General features: G+C 43.1%; 1 protein-coding gene across 1 annotated transcript in view; it reads right to left on the reverse strand.

The window, feature by feature from the left end:
• The window catches only part of RYR2 (ryanodine receptor 2), a 908,577-nt gene that overhangs the window by 484,258 nt on the left and 398,786 nt on the right, over nt 1–25,533 (reverse strand). The window contains 2 exon segments of the mRNA XM_030194683.1: nt 16,845–16,980; nt 21,946–22,049. Of these exon segments, the coding sequence (XP_030050543.1) occupies nt 16,845–16,980; nt 21,946–22,049 (240 nt within the window).

A 25,533-nucleotide genomic window follows, 5' to 3' on the forward strand; every position in this document is an offset into this window, starting at 1 on the left:
TCACTACAAATCATCCTTCACCTTGCAATGGCGCAGAAAAGGTCAGCCCACATCTCAAGTCCCTACCACCATCCTTACCAGAGGACGGATCGATAATGTCAAATTCTGGCAAAATATCTATGCGAACAATTGGTCAATCCAACCTAATTCAGATCTCTTTCTTACACTTTGGGATAATAGGTGCACATTGATATTGGATGAAATTGTACCTCTACGACCCATGACTACACGTAAACAAAACCCATCGCCATGGTTTAACGACTTGCTGAGAAATTTAAAATCTCAAACCAGGAAACTGGAAAAAGCATGGGGCAAATCCAGAGATAATCTTGCCTTTATCACGTGGAAACAATCGCAAAGAAACTATAAATACGCCATCAAACATGCTAAAAGAACCTATTATACACAAAAATTCTCAACGTTTGGCACAGACATGAAGAAACAATTCCAACTTATAAAAAAACCTCTTAAACACAGATCCAGTGACATCATCACCTTTAAATCGTCCTTCTGCAGATCAATTGGCAAAATACTTCAGAGAAAAAGTAACTAATCTTCGTAACTCAATCTCTAAAGATAACTCCACTATTGACACCTTCCTTGACTTACTGGATCCTGGAACTGATGAAACATCTGTTGACCGTTACTGGACTAATTTTACCCCCTTTACTACTGAAGAAGTCATCATAACCATATCAAACCTCTCTAGATCACAATGCCACCTTGACCCCTGCCCCAACTACCTTTTGAAAAGCGCCCCTTCATGCTTTATCTCTGATCTCACCTCCCACTTAAACTTTTTACTTCAAAAAGGCTCTTTCCCCACCAAGCATGGTAACATATTACTAACACCTATCCCAAAGAATACAAAGAAACCTGTGAATGACGTTACCAACTACCATCCAATTGCATCCATACCTCTAATCACCAAATTATTGGAAAACAGAGTGACCTCACAACTTAATGAATATATTCAGAAATTCTCCATCCTCCACGAGTCCCAGTCAGGCTTCTGTCCTGCCCACAGCACTGAAACAGTTCTTCTAACCTTAATATCTAAATTCAAACTTGAAATAGCAAACGGGTACAACATCATCCTCTTACAATTTGACTTATCCAGCGCTTTTGACATGGTTGACCATTCAATCCTTACCAAACTCTTGGACAAACTTGGGATCGGTGGAAACATTATCAACTGGATTAATAACTTCATTACTACCAGATCCTACCAAGTCAAAGGAGCTACAAATCTATCATCCCCATGGTCACCAGAATGTGGAGTACCATAGGGCTCTCCACTCTCCCCGATACTTTTCAACCTTATGATGATCCCCTTGGCCAGAATACTAACCAAACATGGTCTAAATCCTTTCATTTACGCCGATGATGTCACCATATATATCCCCTTAAATTCAATCTATCTGAAATCCACGACAAAATCAATACTGCCATTACAACTCTAACCTCCTGGGCTAATGCTTTTAAAATGAAATTAAATAAAGAAAAAACGCAGGGCCTGGTTCTCTCTTCCCAGTACTCCCCTTATCTCCCGACTACTCTCAACACCCCTTGATGTCAAACTCCCCATATCTTACAACTTAAAGATACAGGGAGTAATGATAGACAGCCATTTATCTTTTGATAACCACGCTAAACTCACCAAGAAGAAAATGTTTAATATGATGTTGATATTGAAACGAGTGAAGCCTTATCTCCCACTCAACACTTTCTGGAACCTGATACAGTCTACTGTTATTACCCACACTGACTACTGCAACAGTGTCTTTTTAGGATGCAAAACCCAAATACTGAAGAGACTCCAAACTGCCCAAAACACGGCTGCCAGACTTATTTTTGGCAAATCAAAATTCGAAAGTGCATCACCTCTTCGAGCAAAGCTTCACTGGCTCCCCATCAAAGAAAGAATAAATTTTAAGATCAACACAATGACCCACAATATCATCCACGGTGAATCCCCTGGCTACATGAATGATTTGGTCGACCTTCCTGCTAGAAACAGATCTATTTCTTCATGAACTTATCTTAACCTACACCTTCCCAATTGTAGAGGAATTAAATACAAGACCTACTACGCATCCAGTTTCTCCTTTTTGGGCAGCCAGCTTTGGAACGCTCTACCCAGACCAATCCGATTAATAAATGACTTCTTGCCCTTTAGAAAAATGCTGAAAGCTCATCTCTTTAAGCAAGCCTCTCCTAATGCCCCAACCTAATCTCGCCAACCTCCACTCCCAATTCTGTTCTTACTTAAATACCAACATCCCATCCTTCTCTTTCCATCTCTCCTTAATTTTATCCCTCCTTACCCCTTTTCTCCCAAATTACACTATCCTATCCTGTCTACCCTCTTTTATCCTAGTCATATACAGTGGTGGAAATAAGTATTTGATCCCTTGCTGATTTTGTAAGTTTGCCCACTGACAAAGACATGAGCAGCCCATAATTGAAGGGTAGGTTATTGGTAACAGTGAGAGATAGCACATCACAAATTAAATCCGGAAAATCACATTGTGGAAAGTATATGAATTTATTTGCATTCTGCAAAGGGAAATAAGTATTTGATCCCCCACCAACCAGTAAGAGATCTGGCCCCTACAGACCAGGTAGATGCTCCAAATCAACTCGTTACCTGCATGACAGACAGCTGTCGGCAATGGTCACCTGTATGAAAGACACCTGTCCACAGACTCAGTGAATCAGTCAGACTCTAACCTCTACAAAATGGCCAAGAGCAAGGAGCTGTCTAAGGATGTCAGGGACAAGATCATACACCTGCACAAGGCTGGAATGGGCTACAAAACCATCAGTAAGACGCTGGGCGAGAAGGAGACAACTGTTGGTGCCATAGTAAGAAAATGGAAGAAGTACAAAATGACTGTCAATCGACAAAGATCTGGGGCTCCACGCAAAATCTCACCTCGTGGGGTATCCTTGATCATGAGGAAGGTTAGAAATCAGCCTACAACTACAAGGGGGGAACTTGTCAATGATCTCAAGGCAGCTGGGACCACTGTCACCACGAAAACCATTGGTAACACATTACGACATAACGGATTGCAATCCTGCAGTGCCCGCAAGGTCCCCCTGCTCCGGAAGGCACATGTGACAGCCCGTCTGAAGTTTGCCAGTGAACACCTGGATGATGCCGAGAGTGATTGGGAGAAGGTGCTGTGGTCAGATGAGACAAAAATTGAGCTCTTTGGCATGAACTCAACTCGCCGTGTTTGGAGGAAGAGAAATGCTGCCTATGACCCAAAGAACACCGTCCCCACTGTCAAGCATGGAGGTGGAAATGTTATGTTTTGGGGGTGTTTCTCTGCTAAGGGCACAGGACTACTTCACTGCATCAATGGGAGAATGGATGGGGCCATGTACCATACAATTCTGAGTGACAACCTCCTTCCCTCCGCCAGGGCCTTAAAAATGGGTCGTGGCTGGGTCTTCCAGCACGACAATGACCCAAAACATACAGCCAAGGCAACAAAGGAGTGGCTCAGGAAGAAGCACATTAGGGTCATGGAGTGGCCTAGCCAGTCACCAGACCTTAATCCCATTGAAAACTTATGGAGGGAGCTGAAGCTGCGAGTTGCCAAGCGACAGCCCAGAACTCTTAATGATTTAGAGATGATCTGCAAAGAGGAGTGGACCAAAATTCCTCCTGACATGTGTGCAAACCTCATCATCAACTACAGAAGACGTCTGACCGCTGTGCTTGCCAACAAGGGTTTTGCCACCAAGTATTAGGTCTTGTTTGCCAGAGGGATTAAATACTTATTTCCCTCTGCAGAATGCAAATAAATTCATATACTTTCCACAATGTGATTTTCCGGATTTAATTTGTGATGTGCTATCTCTCACTGTTACCAATAACCTACCCTTCAATTATGGGCTGCTCATGTCTTTGTCAGTGGGCAAACTTACAAAATCAGCAAGGGATCAAATACTTATTTCCACCACTGTATTATCTAGCTCAACTTATCATACACTACTAAGCCCGACTTTACGTTGTTTTACTACTGTTTTATTGAAAATTGTGTGGGAAAGCGCGGGGTACAAATGTAATAAATAATAATAATAATAATAATATAATCGAAAGGGATGCCCAAGTTTTGCTGAGGACGTCCTCGCAAAACGTCCCGATGGAGGGGCGGGAAAACCTGTATTATCGAAACAAGATCGACGTCCATCTTTTGTTTCGATAATACGGTTGGGGACGCCCAAATCTCCACATTTAGGTCGACCTTAGAGATGGTCGTCCCCGGTTTTCAGCGATAATGGAAACCGAGGACGCCCATCTCAGAAACGACCAAATCCAAGCCCTTTGGTCGTAGGAGGAGCCAGCATTCATAGTGCACTGGTCCCCCTGACATGCCAGGACACCAACCAGGCACCCTAGGGTGCACTGCAGTGGACTTCATAAATTGCTCCCAGGTACATAGCTCCCTTACCTTGTGTGCTAAGCCCCCCCCCCCACCTCCCTAAAACCCACTACCCACAACTGTATACCACTACAATAGCCCTTACGGGTGAAGGGGGCACCTAGATGTGGGTACAGTGGGCTTGTGGTGGATTTTGGAGGGTTCGCTGTTTCCTCCACAAACATAACATGTAAGGGGGTTATGGGCCTGGGTCCGCCTGCCTGAAGTGCACTGAGCCCACAACCCCCCCCCCCCCAAAACCCACTACCCACAACTGTGCACCACTACCATAGCCCTTACAGGTGAAGGGGGGCACCTAGATGTGGGTACAGTGGGTTTCTGGTGGGTTTTGGAGGGCTCCCATTTACCACCACAAGTGTAACAGGTAGGGGGTGATGGGGCTGGGTCCGCCTGCCTGAAGTGCACTGCACCCACTAAAACTGCTCCAGGGACCTGCATACTGCTGTGATGGACCTGAGAATGACATCTGAGACTGGCATAGAGGCTGGAACAAAATATTTTTTTTGTTATTTATTTTTTATTGCTTAAATTATATTACACAAGTAATAAACTTGTTACATGCAACACAGGGAAAATATACAAATTCAATACATCTCCACAAAGAAAAACGTTTTAACACCATCTTAACATCATAATTAACCCTTCCTTAGACCACAAACATGGGGAGTGGCCAATTCACTCGAGGAAATCAAAGTAGTATATGATTAACAAGTAAGGCCTCATATGAGGAAAGGCTAAAGAGGTTAGGGCTCTTCAGCTTGGAGAAGAGACGGATGAGAGGAGATATGATTGAGGTCTATAAAATTCTAAGTGGTGCAGAACGAGTAGAAATAAATTGATTTTTTTATTCATTCCAAAGGAACAAAGTCTAGGGGGCATTCAAGGAAATTACATGGAAATACTTTTAAAACAAATAGGAGGAGATATTTTTTCACTCAAGAAATAGTTAAGCTCTGGAACTGTTTGCCAGAGGATGTAGCAACAGTGGTTAACCTATCTGGGTTTAAAAAAGGTTTGGACAAGTTCACGGAGGAAAAGTCCACAATCTGCTATAGAGAAAGACATGGGGAAGCAACTGCTTGCCCTTGGATTGGATACTGAGCTAGATGGACCACTGGGGCTACTCTTATGTTCTATGAAAGAGACAATCTTTAGAGCCACAGCAGAAGATACTGCTGGGTTGTTTGCTGATATTTGAGAATTTTAGGGGTCAATATTCAAAGTGATTTAACCAGGAAGGAGAGCTTCCTGTCTGGTTAAATCGCCTCTGTGGGGCTATCCTAACTTAACTGGATAGTGTTGTTGAACATCATCACTAACCCCCAGATTTTTTTGACGCCATATATACAGTTCACCCCTAACTGCCTAAGCTGAAACTGACTATTCAGTGGGCGGTCAAGAGATGCCCTTAACTGGTAAAGTGCCGGCTGGCCACACATACCTGGATATTCCATGCCAATGTTTGGACATGGCCTGGCATTGAATATTTGGAAATAAAGCCAGCGAAGGAGAAAACAAATCACTGACCACTGCCAGCTGAATATTTACCCCTTAGATAATTAAGCTGAGATTACTATTTAAGCTTACTATGTAAGCCGCGTTGAGCCTGCGATGAGCGGGAAAGCACAGGGTACAAATGTAATAAATATTTAAACCACTGGTTCCTAGCTTGGGGTCTGTGAGCCCAGAGGATTCTGTGAGACTTTCATAGGAGGGTACTACAAAGTAGTAAATTTAAAACAAATTGGAGAAAATATTTCTTTACTCAATGTGTAATTAAACTCTGGAATTCACTGCCAGATAATGTGGTAAAAGTAGTTAGCTTAGCAAGGTTTAAAAAAGGTTTGGATAACTTCCTAAAAAAATGTCCATAAGGCATTATTAAGACGGACTTGGGGAAAATCCATTCCTTATTTCTAGGATAAGCAGCATAAAATGTGTTGTACTGTTTTGGGATCTTGTCAGGTACTTGTAATCCGGATTGGCCACTGCTGGAAATAGGATAATGTGCTCGATGGACCTTCGGTCTGTCCCAGTATAGCAACACTTATGTTTTTAAGTAAGCCTAAATATTAGGCGCATGAATATTCAGTTAGGCTAGTATTCTATAAAGGAAAGTTGGTTTTTATATTCCTTTATACAAGACAACCTCTGGGTGCCTAATTGTAGGTGCCCTGTTATGGAACTGACCCTATCAACTGATCCTTATTTATTGTGAGATCTTGTATCTGGTTGTTACACAGGATCCGAGATTAGCCTTTAAATCCCAAATGAAACCAGTACTGATGAATGTATTTTATCTTTAGCATCTTTTTACAGAGTCTGAAACCATTTTTAGTATATGCTGATTTTTGTTTGGTTCTTCAGCTGATGACACTGCTCATTTTGGACTACAGATATGTGGAGGGCAATTCTATACAGGAGGACCAATCTGGAGCTTATTCTACAAAGAAAAGTAAGCAGCTACTTTACTTTATAGAATATTAGCACAGCAGCAAAAATACACAAGCATAATTTAGATCCAATCATTACACCAGTCATAGAAATTACTAAACAAAAATCACAAATTAAAAGTATTATATAATTTATGCCAAGTTCCCAAGTTTATTCAATAGAAATCAAACAAAATAAAACATGGAAAAGAAAATAAGATTTATTCAAGTTTAACTCAGAATTCCTATTCTGCCCTGTGGGGGACCATCAGGACAGCTTACAATCTAAAAATATCTCGGAGAAGAGAGAATGTGCTAAAAATAAGAAAAGAAAAAGAGAACTAAAAGTAGAAAAACGACAAAGAAAGAAAGAATGTGGAAGAAGAGTTGAACTATAATAAATACAATAAAGGCCTGTAAGTATGTGGACCCCCCCCCCCCCCCCCCCCCCCGCCCACCCAATGTGTATGACAATCTCCAAACTACACACCATTTTATTTAGAGATCAGCTGTTAGTTTATACTTCATTTGTTTCGCTGAAGTTTGTACTTAACTGTTTTCACTGCAAGCCACATTAAAACAATATATTATTGGGAATTATGGGATATAAATGCTGAAATAAAAATAAATAAATTTTATAGACTAGCACATAGACTCACTATTGGCATTTATGTGGGTATATTGACACATATATATGCTGGTATTCTGGTCATGTACATGTGTTCTTGGCACTGAAATATTGATGCCCTCTTTACAGATTTATCCAATGGAGCTACCAGATGTTACATTGAAGCCCTGCAGCTAGTTCAAAATGTGACAGTGAGATGCAAAATCATGGTTCACATCACACATTTTATAGAGCTACAGTGGCTTTCAGTGAGTTTCATATTCACTTTAAAAATCCTTTATTTTATATTTTTTGCCTGTTTCTTCATCAGCATTGGAGGCGAACGTTGAAGGCCCAGTAGCTGCAGAATTATCTTCAGACAGATTGAATGTTACAGCATTGTTGGAGAGGTCTCAGGAGGAAGTGGTTTTTCGAGCCACCCTCCTGGTCTCTTTTGCATTTCCTCAAGACAAGGAGGCTTTATTTAGACTATATTTACGTCAAACTACCTCAGTTACATTTTGGGGGGATAAGATTCGTATATTTCCTGATGTTTCCAGGTGGACGCAGAAGAAAAGGAAGAAGTTTCATTCTATGAGGCAGAAAGTGCTGACTTTCAAGCTTATTTTCGAAAGGAGAAAAACGCCCATGTTCGGGAGATGGGCGTCCGTTTCCCGTGGGCGGCCAAATCGGTATAATCAAAAGCCTATTTTGGTCGTCTTCAACTGCACTCCGTTGCAGGAACGAATAAAGTTTACGGGGGCGTGTCGGAGGCGAGGTGAAGGCGGGACTGGGGTGTGGTTATCGGCCGAGCAGAGATGGGCGCGCTCGGCCGATAATGGAAAAAAGAAAGGCGTTTTCAGCGAGAATTTAGGACCCTTTTTTGGACCCTTTTTTCTCACGAACAAGTCCCAAAAAAGTGCCCTAAATGACCAGATGACCACCGGAGGGAATCGGGAATCACCTCCCCTGACTCCCCCAGTGGTCACTAACCCCCTCCCACCAAATAAAACCCACTTGCAAAAACCTTATTTCCCAGCCTCTATGCCACCCTCAAATTCCGTACCCACCTCCATGACAGCAGAATGTGTTCGATCCTCTCACAGCCTTTTCCTGGGTCAGATGTGGCTCTCGGGTGCACTGCAGGGTCACATCAACATTGTATTGTGGTGGGTGTAGGGTATTGGGCTCCGTGATTTCACTAGCTTGTGTTACAGTCTCACGGTGTTGGTAGTTGGTAGGCTCTTCTCCCATGGTGCTTTTCCCTCTGCTTACTGGGTCAGAGTGTGCCCTGTTTTGTTTCTGGTAGTCCACGAGGTAGTGGCCATTTTTAGAAGTCCGTTTTAGATCCCTTTCGTGTGTTAGCCAAGTTACAGAACTTAGTTCTTACCTTGAATGTTTCTGAAAGAGGGCATTGTACACCATTCTGCCAGCTCTGACCTACTGCTAATCTTAGTACCAGGGAGACTCGTTGCCAGTGGGGCACAACCTCTGATCTGCAGTTAACTGTGAGTAAACACGGTTATTGAAATAAAGGACGTTTTCAGGGAGATTAGTCTTACGGTGTGAACTGCTGTGCCAAGGTTATACAGCAGCAACAAGTCCTGTCCCCGGAGCAGTTTTAGTGGGTAATGCAATGCACTTCAGGCAGGTGGACCCAGGCCCATCCCCCATACCTGTACCACTTGTGGTGGTAAATGGGAGCCCTCTAACCCCCCCAAAAAAACCCATTGTACCCACATGTAGGTGCCCCCCCTCACCATTAAGTGCTATGGTAATGGTGTTGAGTTGTGGGGTGTGGGTTTTGGGGGGGATTTGGGGGTCTCAGCACCCAAGGTAAAGGAGCTATGCACCTGGGAGGTAATTTAATGTTTTTTCCTATTTTTTAAAAGTGCCCCCTAGGGTGCCCGGTTGGTGTCCTGGCATGTGAGGGGGACCAGTACACTATGAATCCTGGCCCCTCCCACTACCCAAAGCCTTGGATTTGGTTGTTTTTGGGCTGGGATGCTTCGGTTTCAATTATCGCTGAAAAACGAAAACACCAGCTCAAACAAACGTCCATATCTCAAAAATCACCCACATCCAATGCATTTGCCTGGCACAAACCGTATTTTTGAAACTAAAGATAAACGTCCATCTTTTTCGAAAGTACGATTCAGCCCACCCTCGGAGATGGACATTCTTACACATGGGCGTTTGCGTTCAATTATGCCCCTCTCTGGGGACTAGATTTCAGTTAAGGTTTCCATATAAATATGCATTGCAGATAGATAATACTACTTTTCATTTCTTTGAACCTTCACAGCTTTGTTCCTTTTTAGATGCTAGGACTCCTAAGTGATAACCAAGATGGATATTGAACTTTAAAGAATTAGGTGCTAATTGTTTTTCTTGATTTAATTTCCTTATTACCTCCTCTCAGGCACTGTGTATTGTGCACCCCCCCCCCCCCACCCCCCTCTATTTAGGGGTTATTTGAAGATCCTTAACTATTTTTCTTATTATTTCTGGCATAGTTCTTGACAAAGTTTATCTTTGGGGTACTGTAAATTGAAGTTTTTATAAATACATTTTAAAAAATCCTTTATTTTATCTAGAAGTGCACAGAGTGGCAGATGCAGCTCTGGCTGCCTTGTTGGGCAGACTGGATGAACCATGCAGATCGTTATCTGCTGACATTTACTATGTTCCTATATAATATTACAGGGCTCATTGTCAAAACAGAAAAAGTCATAAGGTGGCAGAAGGATGTTTCTCTCTCAAAAACGTCCAAGTTACAATTTTCAACACCTTGATTTTAGATATTTTGCTCCACAATTCGTCCAAATTTCAAAGAGGTGTGTTTTGTTTGGGACCTGGGCGACCCCAAAAGATAGGTGTTCTTCTGCAATAATGGAACAAAATAAAAATGTCTAGGGCCAAAATTAAGACGTCTTTGGCTAGGCCTGTTTTCAATCATGACTAAGTAACCAAAAGGTGCCCTAAATGACCAAATGACCACTACAGGAATTAATGCATAACCCCCTTACTCCCCCCAATGGTCACTGACCCCCTCCCAGCCTCCTAAGGTGTGGCAGTGACAGTATATACCAGGCTCTATGACAGCTTCAGATATGATGGCCACTTGTATTACAGCAGCAGGAAGGTCCCAGGAGTAGCCTAGTGGTCAGTCCAGTGGACTGTAGAGAAGGAGACCCAGGCCATATCCTTCTCTAACTGGTACACTTGTGGTGGAAATTGTCAGTCTTTCAAAAAAAAAAAAAATAAAACCCCTAAATACCTACTATACCTACATATGGGTGACACCTGCAGACATAAGGGCTATTGTACTGGTGAACAGTTGGTTACAATAGGTTTTTGGTAGATTTTAGAGGGCTTCTCATAAAATATAAGGGGGTAATGGTGAAATACATACCTGAGACTTTTAACGTGAAGTCCACTGCAGTGTCCCTTAGACTACTTCACTACTCTGCTGGGATGGCCAGTCTACTAAGAATGATGGCCCCCCCCAGACATCCCAATGGCTGTTTTTTGGGTGTTTCTCTCTTGGATGTTTTATTTTTCAAAATGGTCCCAAAAGAAAAATGCACTGAGCACAAAATGTCTAAGAAAAAATGCAATTTTATAAAATAGGTTCCTACAAGGACGATGTTTTTCAGGTTCCAAAATGGCTATGTTCAACACTCAATTTTTGGAATTTTTTAGCAAAATATCCAAAATAGACATTTTATCAAAAATGCCCCTCCACACCATTAGATGTTCTTACTATTGCTTTCAGACATCAGCATGGACAATTGTTCCATGACAATGCCTGCTCGCTGCATGTACTCAGTCTTAAAATTGCTCTCTCAGAATTTTCAGATCAACTAAATCCAAAACAGACTGTAGCAATGAAAGTAGCACACTCAAGCTATCCAGATTCAAACAAATAAAAGATTTAGAGAAATGTTCTTGGGAGAAGTACTGCCCCAAAGCATTTATGTGCAGTAATATTAAAGCTGCTTATTAAATTAGTTGTTGTTCTTTAATATGGTATCCCAGATGCAATTATACTGCCTACACTTTTAATTAAGCAATAATATTTTTATCAGCAGGTAGTTTCTGAAAGTTACTGCCCTATTTGGAGGAGTTACCACGAGCTTTTAAACTAACCAAGCAATCAATCACTTTTTATAGGGAGGAATAATGCATTCCATTAAGCTAAAAAATTGGATGCTTTAAATTTTCAGCCAGATAAGGAAGAAATGCTATTAAAGATAGGCACAAAAGGGGAGGGGGAATGCTTAATACACTAATTTGGGGTACTTTCAGCTATCTGGATACAATTGGGTTGTTTAACGCAATCTATGCACTACTAGCAAGTCTAAAAAGCTAAGTCCTTAGAGAGAATCTGTACATGAAAGTGTCGGTGATTTCCACCTAATAACATGTATTTTGGTTTTATATGTGTATGTGGCACTGACTTTCATGCAGAGACAGAAATAAATGTTCCTATAGGTTAGCACACCTTCTACAGGAGAAATATTTCATAAAGATAACTAGCGGCCTGATATTCAAAATGATTGAAATGGCCAGGAGAGGCTCCTAGCCGTTCAAATTGCCTGTGAGGGACTAAGCAGGCATTTTCAGCTGCATTTAACCAGGTAGTGCCACTCAAAATGCCAGCATCCAAGCTAGACCGGCTACTTTGGGGGCATTCCAGGAGTAGAGTCGGCATTTCACCAGTTAAGTGCAAATAATATTTGGCAACTTAACTGGTTAAAGATGACAAAATAAATAGGACCGCATAAAAGGCAGAATATTGCACTGAACCAGCTTTGCGCTAGCCAGCTCTGTATACCTGGAAAGTCAATGCCAGAGCTCGGACATGGCCTAGCACTGAATTTCCAGTATAATACTGCCAGCAGATTATTGGGCCCCAGGAGTCAGCATTTTTTTTCCCTCAGAGGAGTGTCTCCTCTTTCCAAATCTAGTTCTAGAAAGAAGACCATCCTCTTCCAGGTGGGAGGCAGCAGCCAATTCAGGTTTTTGTAAGGGAAGCTTGGGTGAAAATCCAAAGCACTATGCTGAGGTTAACTTTAAGGGGGTAATTCCATAAGGAGCTGCCTAAATGTTGGCAGCTACAATATGTGTAAATGCCAGCATTCAGGTGATGTATGTGTGTGGGTTGACACCAGTGGCATAGCTACATGGGGCCGGGGGGGCCTTTGCCCCCATAGATTTGGCCCTGGACCTCCCTGCCGATGACCCGCCCGACCCCCCCTCCCGCAGCCAACCTGCCTTCGCCGTTGCCTGCCTTTGCTGGTGGGGGACCCCAACCCCCACCAGCCAAGGTCCTCTTCTTCTCACAAAAGGCTTCCTTCTGTTTCTGATGTCCTGCACGTACAACGTGCAGGACGTCAAACTCACAGAATGAAGCTTTGCAGATCAGCTGATCTGCAAGGCTTCGTTCTGTGACTCTGACGTCCTGATGTCAGAAACAGAAAGGAATCCTTTTGCAAGAAGAAGAGGACCTTGGCTGATGGGGGTTGGGGTCTCCCGCCAGCAAAGGTAGGCGACGGCGGGTTGGTGGCGGGAGGGGGGGGTCGAGAGGGTCGGCAATGGTGAGGGGGTCAGCGACGCCAGGGGGGGGGCTAAAATGTGCCCTCCCACCTCGGGCTCTGGACCCCCCTCCCGCCGAAGTTTGGCCACGCCCCTGGTTGACACACACATAAATGACTATTTTCCAGCTATTCTATAAGTATACCAATATTTGATGGCACATAATTTGCAGCTAGGCATTCGCATAGGCAGAATTTGGGCAGAGTGTGGGCATGGCACACATTTACATGCATATATTAGAAACTACTATAATGTATGCATGTTCTTTAACAAGCTTGGTACGAGCATTTACACCCACCCTATGGCAATGGTAAGTGATTGCACCTAAAATGCAGATTTATTTTTTACCAGATAAGCTAGCATTCTATAAAGAATTGGTTGAGAACTGAAGCATAGATATTCTTTGTTGATTTGGGATGCTAGCTAGTCTAGTGTTAGATAACTCCATTTCCTGAAAATCTTTTCTAGTAAATTGATATCCAAGGGCCTATAATGAGGTTCCAATTGTCAGCTTAATGTGTCTGCTGTTTGATTGAGTTCACTGGCCAAATAAGTTGCCATGAGGGTGGTTTGAACTGAGCATGCAAAAGTCCATATCTGGAAAGATTCCTGATATAGATTTAGAAAATGTGTGTACAAAAAAAGAGCAGGGGTGAGCGACAAACTTCCAGCTACCAAATGCAAGTTCACAAGAAATTTTATTGTTGAAGCACCTCATATAAAAGGACCCAACACGACACTGTGTTTTGGCGGTGGTCCGATGTGTCTTTTTTTGTTATTTTATGTTATATTGGTTTGCATTTGTGTTTTCTATTTTTATTTTCATAGCATACATGACCCATGAGGCAGGCAGACCACCTCCAAAACAGGGTCCCATGTCAGGTCTTTTTATATGAGGTGCTTCAACAATTTAACATTTATTTTGAACTTGTATATGGATACTGAATGTTCGTTGCCCACACCTACTCTTTTTTGTATATTGTTTTTCGTGTAGGGGTTCTCATCCTGTTCTTTCTGTGCACAGACTTAGGAAACCAAACCTCCTTATTTGCTTAGGTGCCTATTTTCCTTATACAATAGCCCCATTAGGCATGTTCTTGTTCGTAAAAATAGCCCCCCCCCCTTTACAGAGTTACCCTCCATATGCAGTTGGGACAGTGGGCATTGTTTTAGAGCAAAAAAGGCCAGACAACTGTATTGCCCAGCTACTGCACTATGGCAGTGATTCCCGAACCTGATCCTGGAGGCACCCCAGCCAGTCAGGTTTTCAGGATATCTGCATGCAAATCTCTCTCATGAATATTCATTGTGGATATCCTGAAAACCTGACTGGCTGGGGTGCCTCCAGGACCAGGTTTGGGAACCACTGGCCTATGGGTATGAGCTCTGTGGCAGGGACACCACATTTGGATCAAAATCCAGGATGGTTGTCGGTCAGCCTCTGTTCATGTTGTAACATGGATGTTTCAGCTGTGCAATAGCTGGGGATGTGTAGCTGTTACCCATCAGAACATGGGCTCCCTCTTGCACAACTACTGCCATGAATAAATCCCCTGATATTTAAACTCTACAGTCAGCATTGCTTCACAATATTGTCTCCAGTGTTTAAAGTTATACCCGGATATTCAGTGCCAGGATGTAAAACCTGACCGCAGAAACTTATGTGTGCATAGCTGATGTTCAGTGCCGATACCCAGAAAAGTAAGTTATGGCAGCTATCCTGATAATCCTGCCAAAAATCAGCAGCTGGCCCTGGAGAGCCAGCTGGGGTATCCAGAGAGATACAAACAGAAAAAAGTGAGGTAGATCCAAGGAGGATATCAAGTGTTTTTTATTGGATAAACAGCTAAAAGATGGCACAAAAGTCCTGCATCAGGGGTCTGGAGAATTTCTGAAGTTATGGCAGAAATGCTTAACAATGAGATTATGGTTGAAGCACTTGATGTAAAATCCTTGTAATATCCTCAGCGGAACAGAAGCGTTAAATAGCAGTCATCATTCAAACAGCGAGAGTCAGTGCTGCAACTTTTTTTTTTCTTTTTTGCAATATTTGCAGCACTGAAGTACTGACTCTTGCCGTTTGGACGGCGACTGCTATTTAGCGCTTCTGTCCCGCTGAGGATATTACAAGGATTTTACAGCAAGTACTTCAACCATAATCTCGTTATTAAGCATTTCTGCCATAACATCAGAGATTCACCAGACCCCTGATGCAGGCCTTTTGTGCCGAAACACGGCCGTGATGGGTCGTCTTTTAGCTGTTTTTCCAATAAAAAACACTTGATATCCTCCTTGGATCTACCTCACTTTTTTCTGTTTGTTGCTGACATTCATGTGAGGTTTGCTCCTCCTTTTCGCCTGTCTCATATCCAGAGAGGTAGCATACTAGGAGACTAGGTGGATGTATATTTCAAGGAATGGGAGGGAGTTTCAGGTGTACAGTATGGCTGTGGTGTGTGGAGGACAGAAGTGTTGGGTGAAAGCAGTGGACCAAAGAAGGGTTGTCTGAAGAAGTTGCTCAGCAAGGTTGCTAGAGGTTCAACAGAGGGTTCAGGAGCCTTTGCTAAATACAAGGAGTAAGGCAGAGTTACAGATACATGAAAAATAGCTAGTATCTGCTCACACTTAATAAATATCCAAGCAGACTATCCTATTTCTAGCCTTCCCTTTGTTGCCAAAATACTAGAGAAGATAGTTGTTCTACAGGTTTCATGGTATCTAGAAACCACTAACACCTTATATTCAAGAAAAATGGAATTCTGTTCTTTGCATAGCAATAGGTTGGTAGGCATTAACAACTTCATATGTGCCAATCCGGATCTGTTCTTCTAATTACCCTAAACATGAGTGCAGCTGCCAACCTGGTAGAACATTTGATTTTACACAACAGACTCTAAGAATCTGGAATCAAAGACACAGTTTTTAAACTAGTTTAAGCCATCTTAGTAACAGACCAGCGATATTCAACTAGTGGCAGTCAGTGTTTTTTTAAGCATTGACCACTGTCGACTAAATTAGGCTGGATATTCAGGGAATTGAATATCTGGGGCTATCTGGGCATCTCTAGGCTACTGGTTCTTATGTGGGCCCCAGCCAATATTCAGCCAGGACTCATATAACATAATTATGCGGGTCACTGATGAATATCAGCCAGAACCTGCATAAGAGAACTCCCTCCTCCCTTTCCAGTACAGATTCCCTCCCCCCACTCTGAACCCCTCTGGCCATGGGCCCCTGTTGAACCCCACAAAGATACTGCCCCCCCCCACAAAAGGCCCCCCTTACTCCCAACACCTCCTCCCAAGACATAGACCCCCCCCCCACTCCTGTCACCCCACCAATCCATGGTCCCTCAACAAGAGGCCCCCCCACTCCTGACATCTCCTTCATGGCATGAACCTTAAAAAGAGCCCCCCTCCCCCACATGCACACTCACAACACCCCTCCTAATGAATGGATCCGCAACAAAAGCCATTGGAGAAGAAATGAATCGTCACTGTGCAAAGACAAACCCTGGGGCCTGAAGGGTTCTCAAGAAAGTTGTGGTCTGGGACTAAAATGTGCAACTATCAGTGAACTTTCAGAAGCCTGTCCTAATTATGATTGAGCTGGCAGACCAAAGATGCAGAAGAAAACTGTTAATTAAAAAAAAACACCAACTGTATTGTTTGGATACTCTCAATAACAGAGCATAAGAAGCCTGCAGTAGAGAAATATATTTTAAGGTAACTGAAGATTTCCTACCATTACAAAACACAGCAAACCGAAGAAAATCCAAATACCGTTCCCCTTCAACTGGATTCCATCCGATGTCTGGATACCCCTTAGACAATAACAAATGGCAGCTTTGCAACCCACATCCAGCTAAATATCGTACCACCTTAAATAGGAAAACAAGACAGAGTTACAGGGGGAATTATCTTTAGAAAGCAAAAGCTATCCTAATTCTCAAACTGGATTTTATCACATAAGGAGCGTACTCCAGAAAAAAATATTTTCTTCCATTAAAAAAAAAGGTTTAGCCACCTCTTTTTATCAACTGAGGCCTAAATACAGGTGACAATATTGTGTTAAATTAATAGAATGATAGCATGTACATGATTGGCGCCAATAATTGGCAGTTATAAGCATAAGTACTGTGGACTATTCTATAAACAGTCTGACCAATATTCAGCCAGCGGTGGTCAATGTATTTTTAAATGACGATTGTCACTGTCTAGATTAGCCCTGGATTTCAGTGCCGGCCATGACTGGGCACCAGAACTGGATATCATGGGCTAATTTGCACAATGGTGGTCGCTAGGGCTTATGCGGGCCACGCTGAATATTGCATTCCCCCTTCCATCCATCTCCTCCCAAGACCCCACCATACAGACCCCTCTACCCCCTCTCCAAACAGCCCCCTGTTCCCCCCTCTGTCTAGGTAGGCCCTCCAGGGCCTATCTGATAGCCCTGGTCCTAGTGGGGTTGATGGTGTCAAGAGCAAAGCCTCCTTGCTCCTGCCTCTTGTGGCTGCTGTCTGAGGTTGTGGCACCCATTTTGAGACAGCAATCATAAGGGGCAGGAACGAGGAGGCTCAGCTCCTGCCTCCATCAACCCCACTATGCCTACCTAGACAGTGATGGGGGGAAGTTGGGGGCTGTTTGGGGAGGAGGTGGAGAGGTCTGCATGGCGGGGCCCTGAGGGGAGGTCGAAGGAAGAAATTTCTGAGGCTAGGAGGGAGATTGAAGGGCTCTTTTTACAGAAAAATAGTTATGCAGATGCCAGCTAATATTCAGTGCCAGCACTCACATAGCTAAGCGGGTGGACTGAAATGTCCTAAATTCACCCATTTAGTTATGGGGCGCCAGCACTGAATACTACCAGCACCCACATAACCCCTGGCTCCTATCCAACACTGCCACCCTTTACCATTCTTAACCTGAATGAAAACAAACAGGAGAAAGCCCACTGCAGAACAGAAGCAAACGACACAACAGTAGCAGTGATCCAGGGAAAGAAGAGTAGACGAGTTCATCCAAACAAGATTTTATTGGAAAACAGGACATGACCTGGCCAAGTTTCGGACAACCGTTCATCAGGGGTCACACAGGTTTCTAAACCAAATCAATGAGGATTAAAACAGGTGTTTCAATTCCTACATGAGCAATTCTTCAGCACAAATGCCAAAAAACAGCTGAAGCTACCCTTGCTTGACATACCACTTTTTCTGGAGACAGAGCCTCAGAGGCGATATTCAATGGCACTGCCCAGTTTATCAGCCTCTCCTGCCCACTTAAATCACTTTCAATATCGGTGGGGGTGGGGGGGATGTGCCTAATTTGCATAGCGGAACTACAAGAGGGCTTTACAATGGGCAGGGCCAGTGGTGTGCTGGAGCCGGCTCGCTCCGGCTCGCAAGAGCCGCTTGTTAAATTTTGACAGCTCTTGCGAGCCAGTTGTTGTTCGGGGCGAGCCGGCTCCATTGCAGGAGGTAAGCATGGCAGGAGGGCGCCATGCTTACCTCCCCTCCCAAACATGCCCAGCGATTGCCCTTCACCCCCACTGTCCCCTCCCGCTCCCATCCATCTTTTTGAAATACCTTCTCGCCGTTGAAGCGCCGCGTTAAAGCCCTGCTGCCCAAGCTTTTCCTCCCTGTTTGCTGCAGTTCGCGTGAACTTCGTGCCCTTAGTCCTGCCTTCTTACGTATGCCGAGGTGGACCGGGGAAAGAGCCTGTTGTTAAAAATTTACCAGCACACCACTGGGCAGGGCATGGGTATGTCATGGGCATGTAGTCAAATGACATGTGCAACTTATAGATTGTGTTTTGATTAGCGCACTTAGGTGTCAGCTTATACCAGTTATTGACAAAAGTTGGTGTGCCTAATTTTTGGTGCCAAAGCAGCTTTATACTAGTATTCAAAAACAGATTAAATGCACCTTTAAGCTGCAGGGGCCCCTAATCCCCCATCAAAGTCATTAAACTGGATGGAGCCTAGAGGAGAGTGGACCTCTTACTGCTGTGGGCTCTCGGGCACTGCCCTATTGTTCCAATGGTCAGTCTACCCCTATTAAGCCATTATAGAATTGATGCAATGCTTACCCCTTTGAGGTGCCAGTTTGTAGAATTGCCTCCCTGAGTGAATCAGGCCATTAAAAAGGTATCACCTTATACTTTTTTTTAATTTTTTGACCTGTATTCCCATGATTATTCTATATCTAAACCAACCACCAACTAATCCCTCTAAACTGATTATATTAGCCATACTATCATATGTTTTTTCTTTTTCATTATGTGTTATGTAAATTATTCCACAGACATATCTTCCTTAATTCTTACATAGTAATATGTTGATTTAGAACAACCTCTTACTCTGTTCATAACTATATCTTTTGCAATATAATGTAAGCCACATTGAGCCTGCAAATAGGTGGGAAAATGTGGGGTACAAATGTAGCAAATAAATAAATAAATGATAAAAAAATAAATGGACCAGTTGTTTTTTTCTGATTTTTAAAACTTTTAATAGGGATGTGTATTTGTTAGTGGAAGCAATTAGCTGGGAAAGTTCAACATATATACAAATAGCACCTTGAAATTTAATTCCACATTTGAAGGAAAACTTTAAAAGGAATAAACCTCATAACTATAAACCTCTGGGTAGCAAAATAAGAAATGTCTTTCTTTGGATAGTGTTTTGAAATACATTGCCTGATATTCAAAGTGATTTAATTGAATAAGAGAGGTTCCTGCCGAGTTAAATCGCTAGTGACCGCCTAAGTGCTAATATTTAGTGGCACCTAACCAGACAGTGTTGCTGAATATCACCAAAGACCACCCTGCACTCTCCGGCTAGTGCTGAGGTGGTCCGTGGGTGGAGCTCCGGTGGAGCCTGGGAGGAGCCAAAACATAACCAGTTAGTGGCCATATTCAAACCTCTAACTTTTTAAGTAAGCGACTAAAGTTAGGACAAAAAATAAGGCTTTACAGGTGTCCCCCTCCCTCCCTTGTGATCCTGATTCTTCTCCCACCCACTACCCAATGTGAAGAAAGGCCGAATGAGCTCCCCCACCTCCCCATCCTGTAGCCCCCCTGGATCTACCTAGTAGAGTCTTGATGGTCTAGTGGGGTCCAAAGAGCAGGATAGATGCCTACTTGCTCATGCTTTTCATGGCTACCTTTACAAAATGGCTGCCATGACCGTCCCAGAAGAATCAGACCTCAAATTCATATATGGAAACGTGACCCTTTAGCAGTAGTACCACGAGACTATGATTAGAGTTGCCATTTTTAGTGATGAATTTGGAAAGGGCAGCAGTGTCTGTGGACTGGTCCTGCCCAAGAAACCACTAGAACAACCGGTAAGGGTTACGTGAAAAAATGAGACAGTTGGTGACACTTCTGTCAAGGAGGAAGAAGAGTTTACATAAAGGCTATTTAAAAGGAGACAGCTAGTGAGTCTCCTGTCAGGAAACAAGATGATGGCTGGCTGTACAAGGAGTCAGTTGGTAGCCTGCCTTTCAAAAATGGGGAGGAGATGAGGGCTGGCTTTAAGAAGGATTCTAACTGAGAGGAAAAGTTTGGATTTTTGTTCATTTTCCCATGCCAGGGGTTCTCAACCCAGTTCTCGGGACCCACCCAGCCAGTCTGGTTTTCAGAATATCCACAGTGAATATGCATGAGATACATTTGCATGAACTGCTTCCATTGCATGTCAATTTATGTCGTGAGTACTTACTGTGGATACCCTCCTGGGTGAGTCTCAAGGACTGGGCTGAGAAGCATGGCCGTAAGGAATCAGGAGCTATACTAATAGCCTCAGCAGTCTGGCTTACTGTGTGCATACAAAGGATCTGTGAAGGCTTTTACAGAAATGCTTTACTGTGCAAAGAACCAAGGCAAAGCAGTGAACAGCTTCTGAACTGGGACTTTCTCTTTCAAGTCTTTGTTTTATGATGTCTTATTTTCAATAAAAGTGCTAGCCTGAAAATTTTAACTCACCTCCTTTTGGGATCTTGCCAGGTACTTGTGACCTGGATTGGCCACTGTTGGAAACAGGATGCTAGGCTTGATGGACCTTCGGTCTGCCCCAGTACGGCCATACTTATGTACTTATGTTTGGGGAAGTCATTTCAGAAGTGAGAGTCTCTTCGGGGTGAGGGACTTTGGATCGGGGGGCTCATCAGACAGGGCCTTCGAATCAGGAATGCTTATCAAGGGAGGCTTTGGATCAGGGACAGCTGTGATTGGGAGGCGGATTGTGATGGGGCAGTTGCGGGTGCTACTTGGGGGGGGGCACTTTGATTTGAGGGTGCAACTGCTATCTGGGAGAACAGCATTGTGGCCCCTCTAGGATGCAGTTCAGAAGCATCGGGCCACGGCTTGGTGGCAAAGGCGTAGCTAGGGGGGTGCAAGGGGAGCAGCCGCTCTCCAAACAGATTCTGAATGAAACGTACCTGTGCGGATCAGGCAGCATTAGTACTTTACCATGGAAGTCAGCAACCTGTGGTATACAGATGCTGCAGGTTGGTGACTGCTGTGGTAAATCAAAGTGCATTAAAAGCTCTCCTTTTACCACACCTTGATAACTTCTCCCTTTAATGTCCCTAAATTGCTGGGCAAACTCCTAATACTTTCATGTAACATTTCTTTTCCCTCTCACTTTTAAGCTATGTATAAAAAACTTTAAGTAAAAGAGTTAGAAATTATAGTTCATCATATTCTCTGAAAAGAAATCAAGAAGTTACTACATACCAAACCAGAAATGCTCCAAGGAAATTGATTATAAGAAAGCTCTGGTGTTTAATATAAATGCTTATTATGCAAATACAATAGCATAGGAAGATAAGCAATAAGCTGATTACCTTTTCCAAGTCAGGCTCTCGTAACGCTAAGGCAAGTTCATTATTGTCCATGACAGACGCTGCTGCAACATCTAAAGGGGTTGAACCTCGCATGGATGGTGATGCTGTTAACAAAAATAACATTTCTAACATTTATTCTCTCTTGCAACACTCATTTGTCTGACCTGTATTACAGAGTTTTGCCATTTCACAAGAGTTCTTTGGGAGCAGGACATCACTCACATCTTTCAGCCTGTTTACCGTTTTCTATCTAAAGTGCATATTACAGCAAGACCCTGCAACATACTTTATCCCCTCTGATTTTTGACCAATTGCCAGTATCAATATTCTTTATTTTTCTAAGCTCTTCAGTGTGGTCAACACCTGACAGTTCTATAACTTCACCTTTGTCTTCAGCGTAATTCCAGAAATTTGCCAGGGTGAGACACTGCAGTTGCTAACCTGTAACAAAACTCTTTTTGTAGACTGCAGGGGAATACAGCCACACAGATAATCGGTTAAATTACACTATGTAACCATCTATCCGCCACTATTCAACACATTGCCAGCTACGTTTGGCGGCAAATTAGGCCACCTTAATAGTAGGCCTATCTTTGGCCGGTTTCAACTTTACCAGCCAGCACTTAATATTGGCTGGTTAAGTTGAAACCAGCCAAAACTAAACCAGATATTCAATATCCGTCATTGGAAATAGTCTGTCATTGAATATCCGGGCTCAGCGCCAACCGCAGGAGGTAGCCCAGCTACCTCCTGTGGTCTGAATATCGGCCCCAGTAAGTCTAACTAACTCAGATTCATTGTAGCAATCTTAAAACCAAACTGGTTATTAGGAAAGTATACAATGCTAAAAGGTTGGTTCATTTTTGGTTTATTTGGCTGTTTTTTCCGAATTTGGGGATTTTTTGTTGTTGTTCATTTCACACCATTTGTTTTTATAATTTAAAAAAACAACAACATTTAAGGGCCCTTTTACAGATCAGTGGTAAGCCCAACGTGGGCTTACCGCTCACTCTTCTGGGACTACCGCCGGCCCAATGCAGCCGCCGGGGGTAGTCCCACCCTGAGTGTGCACCACTTCTGGGGGAAAAAGAAACCCCCCCAGAAATGGCTTGCACGGTGGTAACCACGTTATAGAATACACCTACCAAGCCGTGTGCGTAAATTCTAATTAAAGTCAATTAGTGTCAATAATTGCCTGTTAAGTGGCAATAATCAGCAATGATTGGCTTCTTAACTAATTAAATTGCACGCACAAATACAGAATATGCCTGGATTTGCACCTGCAAGTTTGGTCATGCTGTATAAAATCTGGGGGCATATGTCATTATCATGAAATGGTATGCCCACTCTTGCAAGATAAGGTGCAATTTTATGGATTGCTGTCTAACACCTGAAGAGAGACTTGGAGAAGATTTTACAAATTGAACAGAATGGAGATAATGAAGGATTTGAAATTGATGGGCTAAAATATTCATCACAAGTGATGCCCCTTGATAAATTATATTACCAACCAAATCTGAGAGCTTTTGATTATTTCTAGGAGCGAGAGCATAAAATCTACAATGTTTATACTTGGTAAATGCAGCTTCAGCCACTACATATTGATGAGGCAGCTGCAAATGACTGACTTGAAGCCAAATGGACCTTATACATCAATTCAAGATGTTCAGATCCTGGTTGCACTGAAGAAGACATTTTCCAGGTAGCAAGTTGGAGATCCTGAAGAATGTGATATACTGGTAAAGTGATGCTCTTCTGTGGTGCACTTAGAGATTGTAAAAAAATTGTAATTTCTTTTATCATTGAAGAATGATTTAATTTTAAAGCTTTAGAGACCTTCAAAAGAAACTTGGTATATGAATGGTCCTCAATGTGATCCTCAGATGGTGAATGGTGATGATCCAAAGGTTCACCTTCTTGATTTAATGACAAATCTTGATCTATCTTATCCTAAGCATTGGGAAAAGGTAAACTATGAGCGGAGCCAGGGGTGTGCTCGTAAATTTTTAACAACAGGCTCTCTCTCCGGGCATAGCCAGCCCTGAAATTTTCTGTCTGTGTGTGTGTGGGGGGGGCGGGGAATACATGTCTCTCTTTCCCCTCCCTTGTGTGGGCACGCTAGGCATACCTTTGCCGAGCCCCACCAGCCAATAAATGGACTGCCACCATTCTCTGCTGCTTGTTTCTGGCTCTGAACAGCATGATGGAACCTTCTTGCGCTTGCATGAAAAGTCTCAGCCTGATGCTCAGAGTCAGAAACAAGGAGCAGCAGCAGCAGTCTATTTACTTGGCTGGTGGGGTCAGCATCACTGCCAGCAATGTAAAAGAGAATTCAGGAGGGGGCCCAAGCCCACATTTTGGGAGTCAGTTGTTAAAGTAGCCATGGGGAGGCCTACTTTAACAACCGGCTCCCAAAATTCTTAAAAATTTAACAAACGGCTCTCGTGAGCCCGTGAGAGCCCGCTCTAGCACACCACTGAGAGGAGTAAACATCACCTGGAAGAATAAAAAATTGGGTACTGTTGAGGACAGTCCCAGAAAGAATCTGAGCAAACTGATGGAGGCCAAGAAGGACTTTGAAAACCATTCTGAGGAACAGGTTGCAATTCAACTGAAGGATCTGTATGTCAGAGAAATATAGAATTGTCCTGTAAACACCTCTAAAGCAGTTTAAATATACCACTGCACTCAACCGATTAAGAGACAGTGGATTGCACATCTGGGTTAATTTTGTAGGATGATTGAGATTTGGAATGTATAGACTGCAAGACTGAGGGAGAATCATAGTCAGGTGAATGAAGTCTCTCAGCTTTCAGTTTTGTTTGTGCTTAGTATCCTTCCCACAGACTGTCTGAGTCTGGGCAGCCTTAGGTGGGTCAGATTTTGCCAGTATTTTAGTTTATTTTTGGTGATAATCCCCTGAGTAAGGTCAGCTGACAGTTGGGTACCCTGAGGGGAAGCAGAACACTGGAGCGTTTTTACTGCCTTGATATCAGAGATGGGCTGTTCCTTTAAACAGTTCCTGAGCTGGGCATGACAGAAGTATCAGCTGAAAGCTTATAATTGATCTGAAGTGAGTTCTTGAATGCTCTCTCTTAGCCTCAGTCATTCTATGAGTAAATTAAAAATACAAAGTTTTGACTGGATAAAATTCTGAGGAACGTTTGACAGAGAAAAAAAGACTGATTAGAACAGGAGGGAATCCTGCCTAGCACGAGTAGACCTGTGCATGCTGAGGGGGGGAGGGGGGGCAAAAAAAGTCTTCCCTAACTAGAAGAGAGCTCCACACACCAGGCTCCATTGGCGGACATCACCAGTTTGTGTATTTGCATCTCCCCTACTGGTCTGCACAGAATGTAAATTCTCAAACACAATGACTACCCAAGCTGCAATTCTAAAGACTATACAGTTTTGCAGTCTCAAAAAGAAGCTTGAGTCATAAATCAAATCTTTGTCTCCCATTTTCTACTATACAAAATCAACTATTCAGTCATAAGGCTCAGCCCCATAATAATCACATTTGAAGACAAGATTTGAAATATAAAGGAGACTTCACAGAGTCACAAGGATGGCTCAGAGGCAGGACCA

This window comes from Microcaecilia unicolor, chromosome 3 (assembly GCF_901765095.1).
Source record: "Microcaecilia unicolor chromosome 3, aMicUni1.1, whole genome shotgun sequence".
Classification (NCBI taxonomy): Eukaryota; Metazoa; Chordata; class Amphibia; order Gymnophiona; family Siphonopidae; genus Microcaecilia; species Microcaecilia unicolor.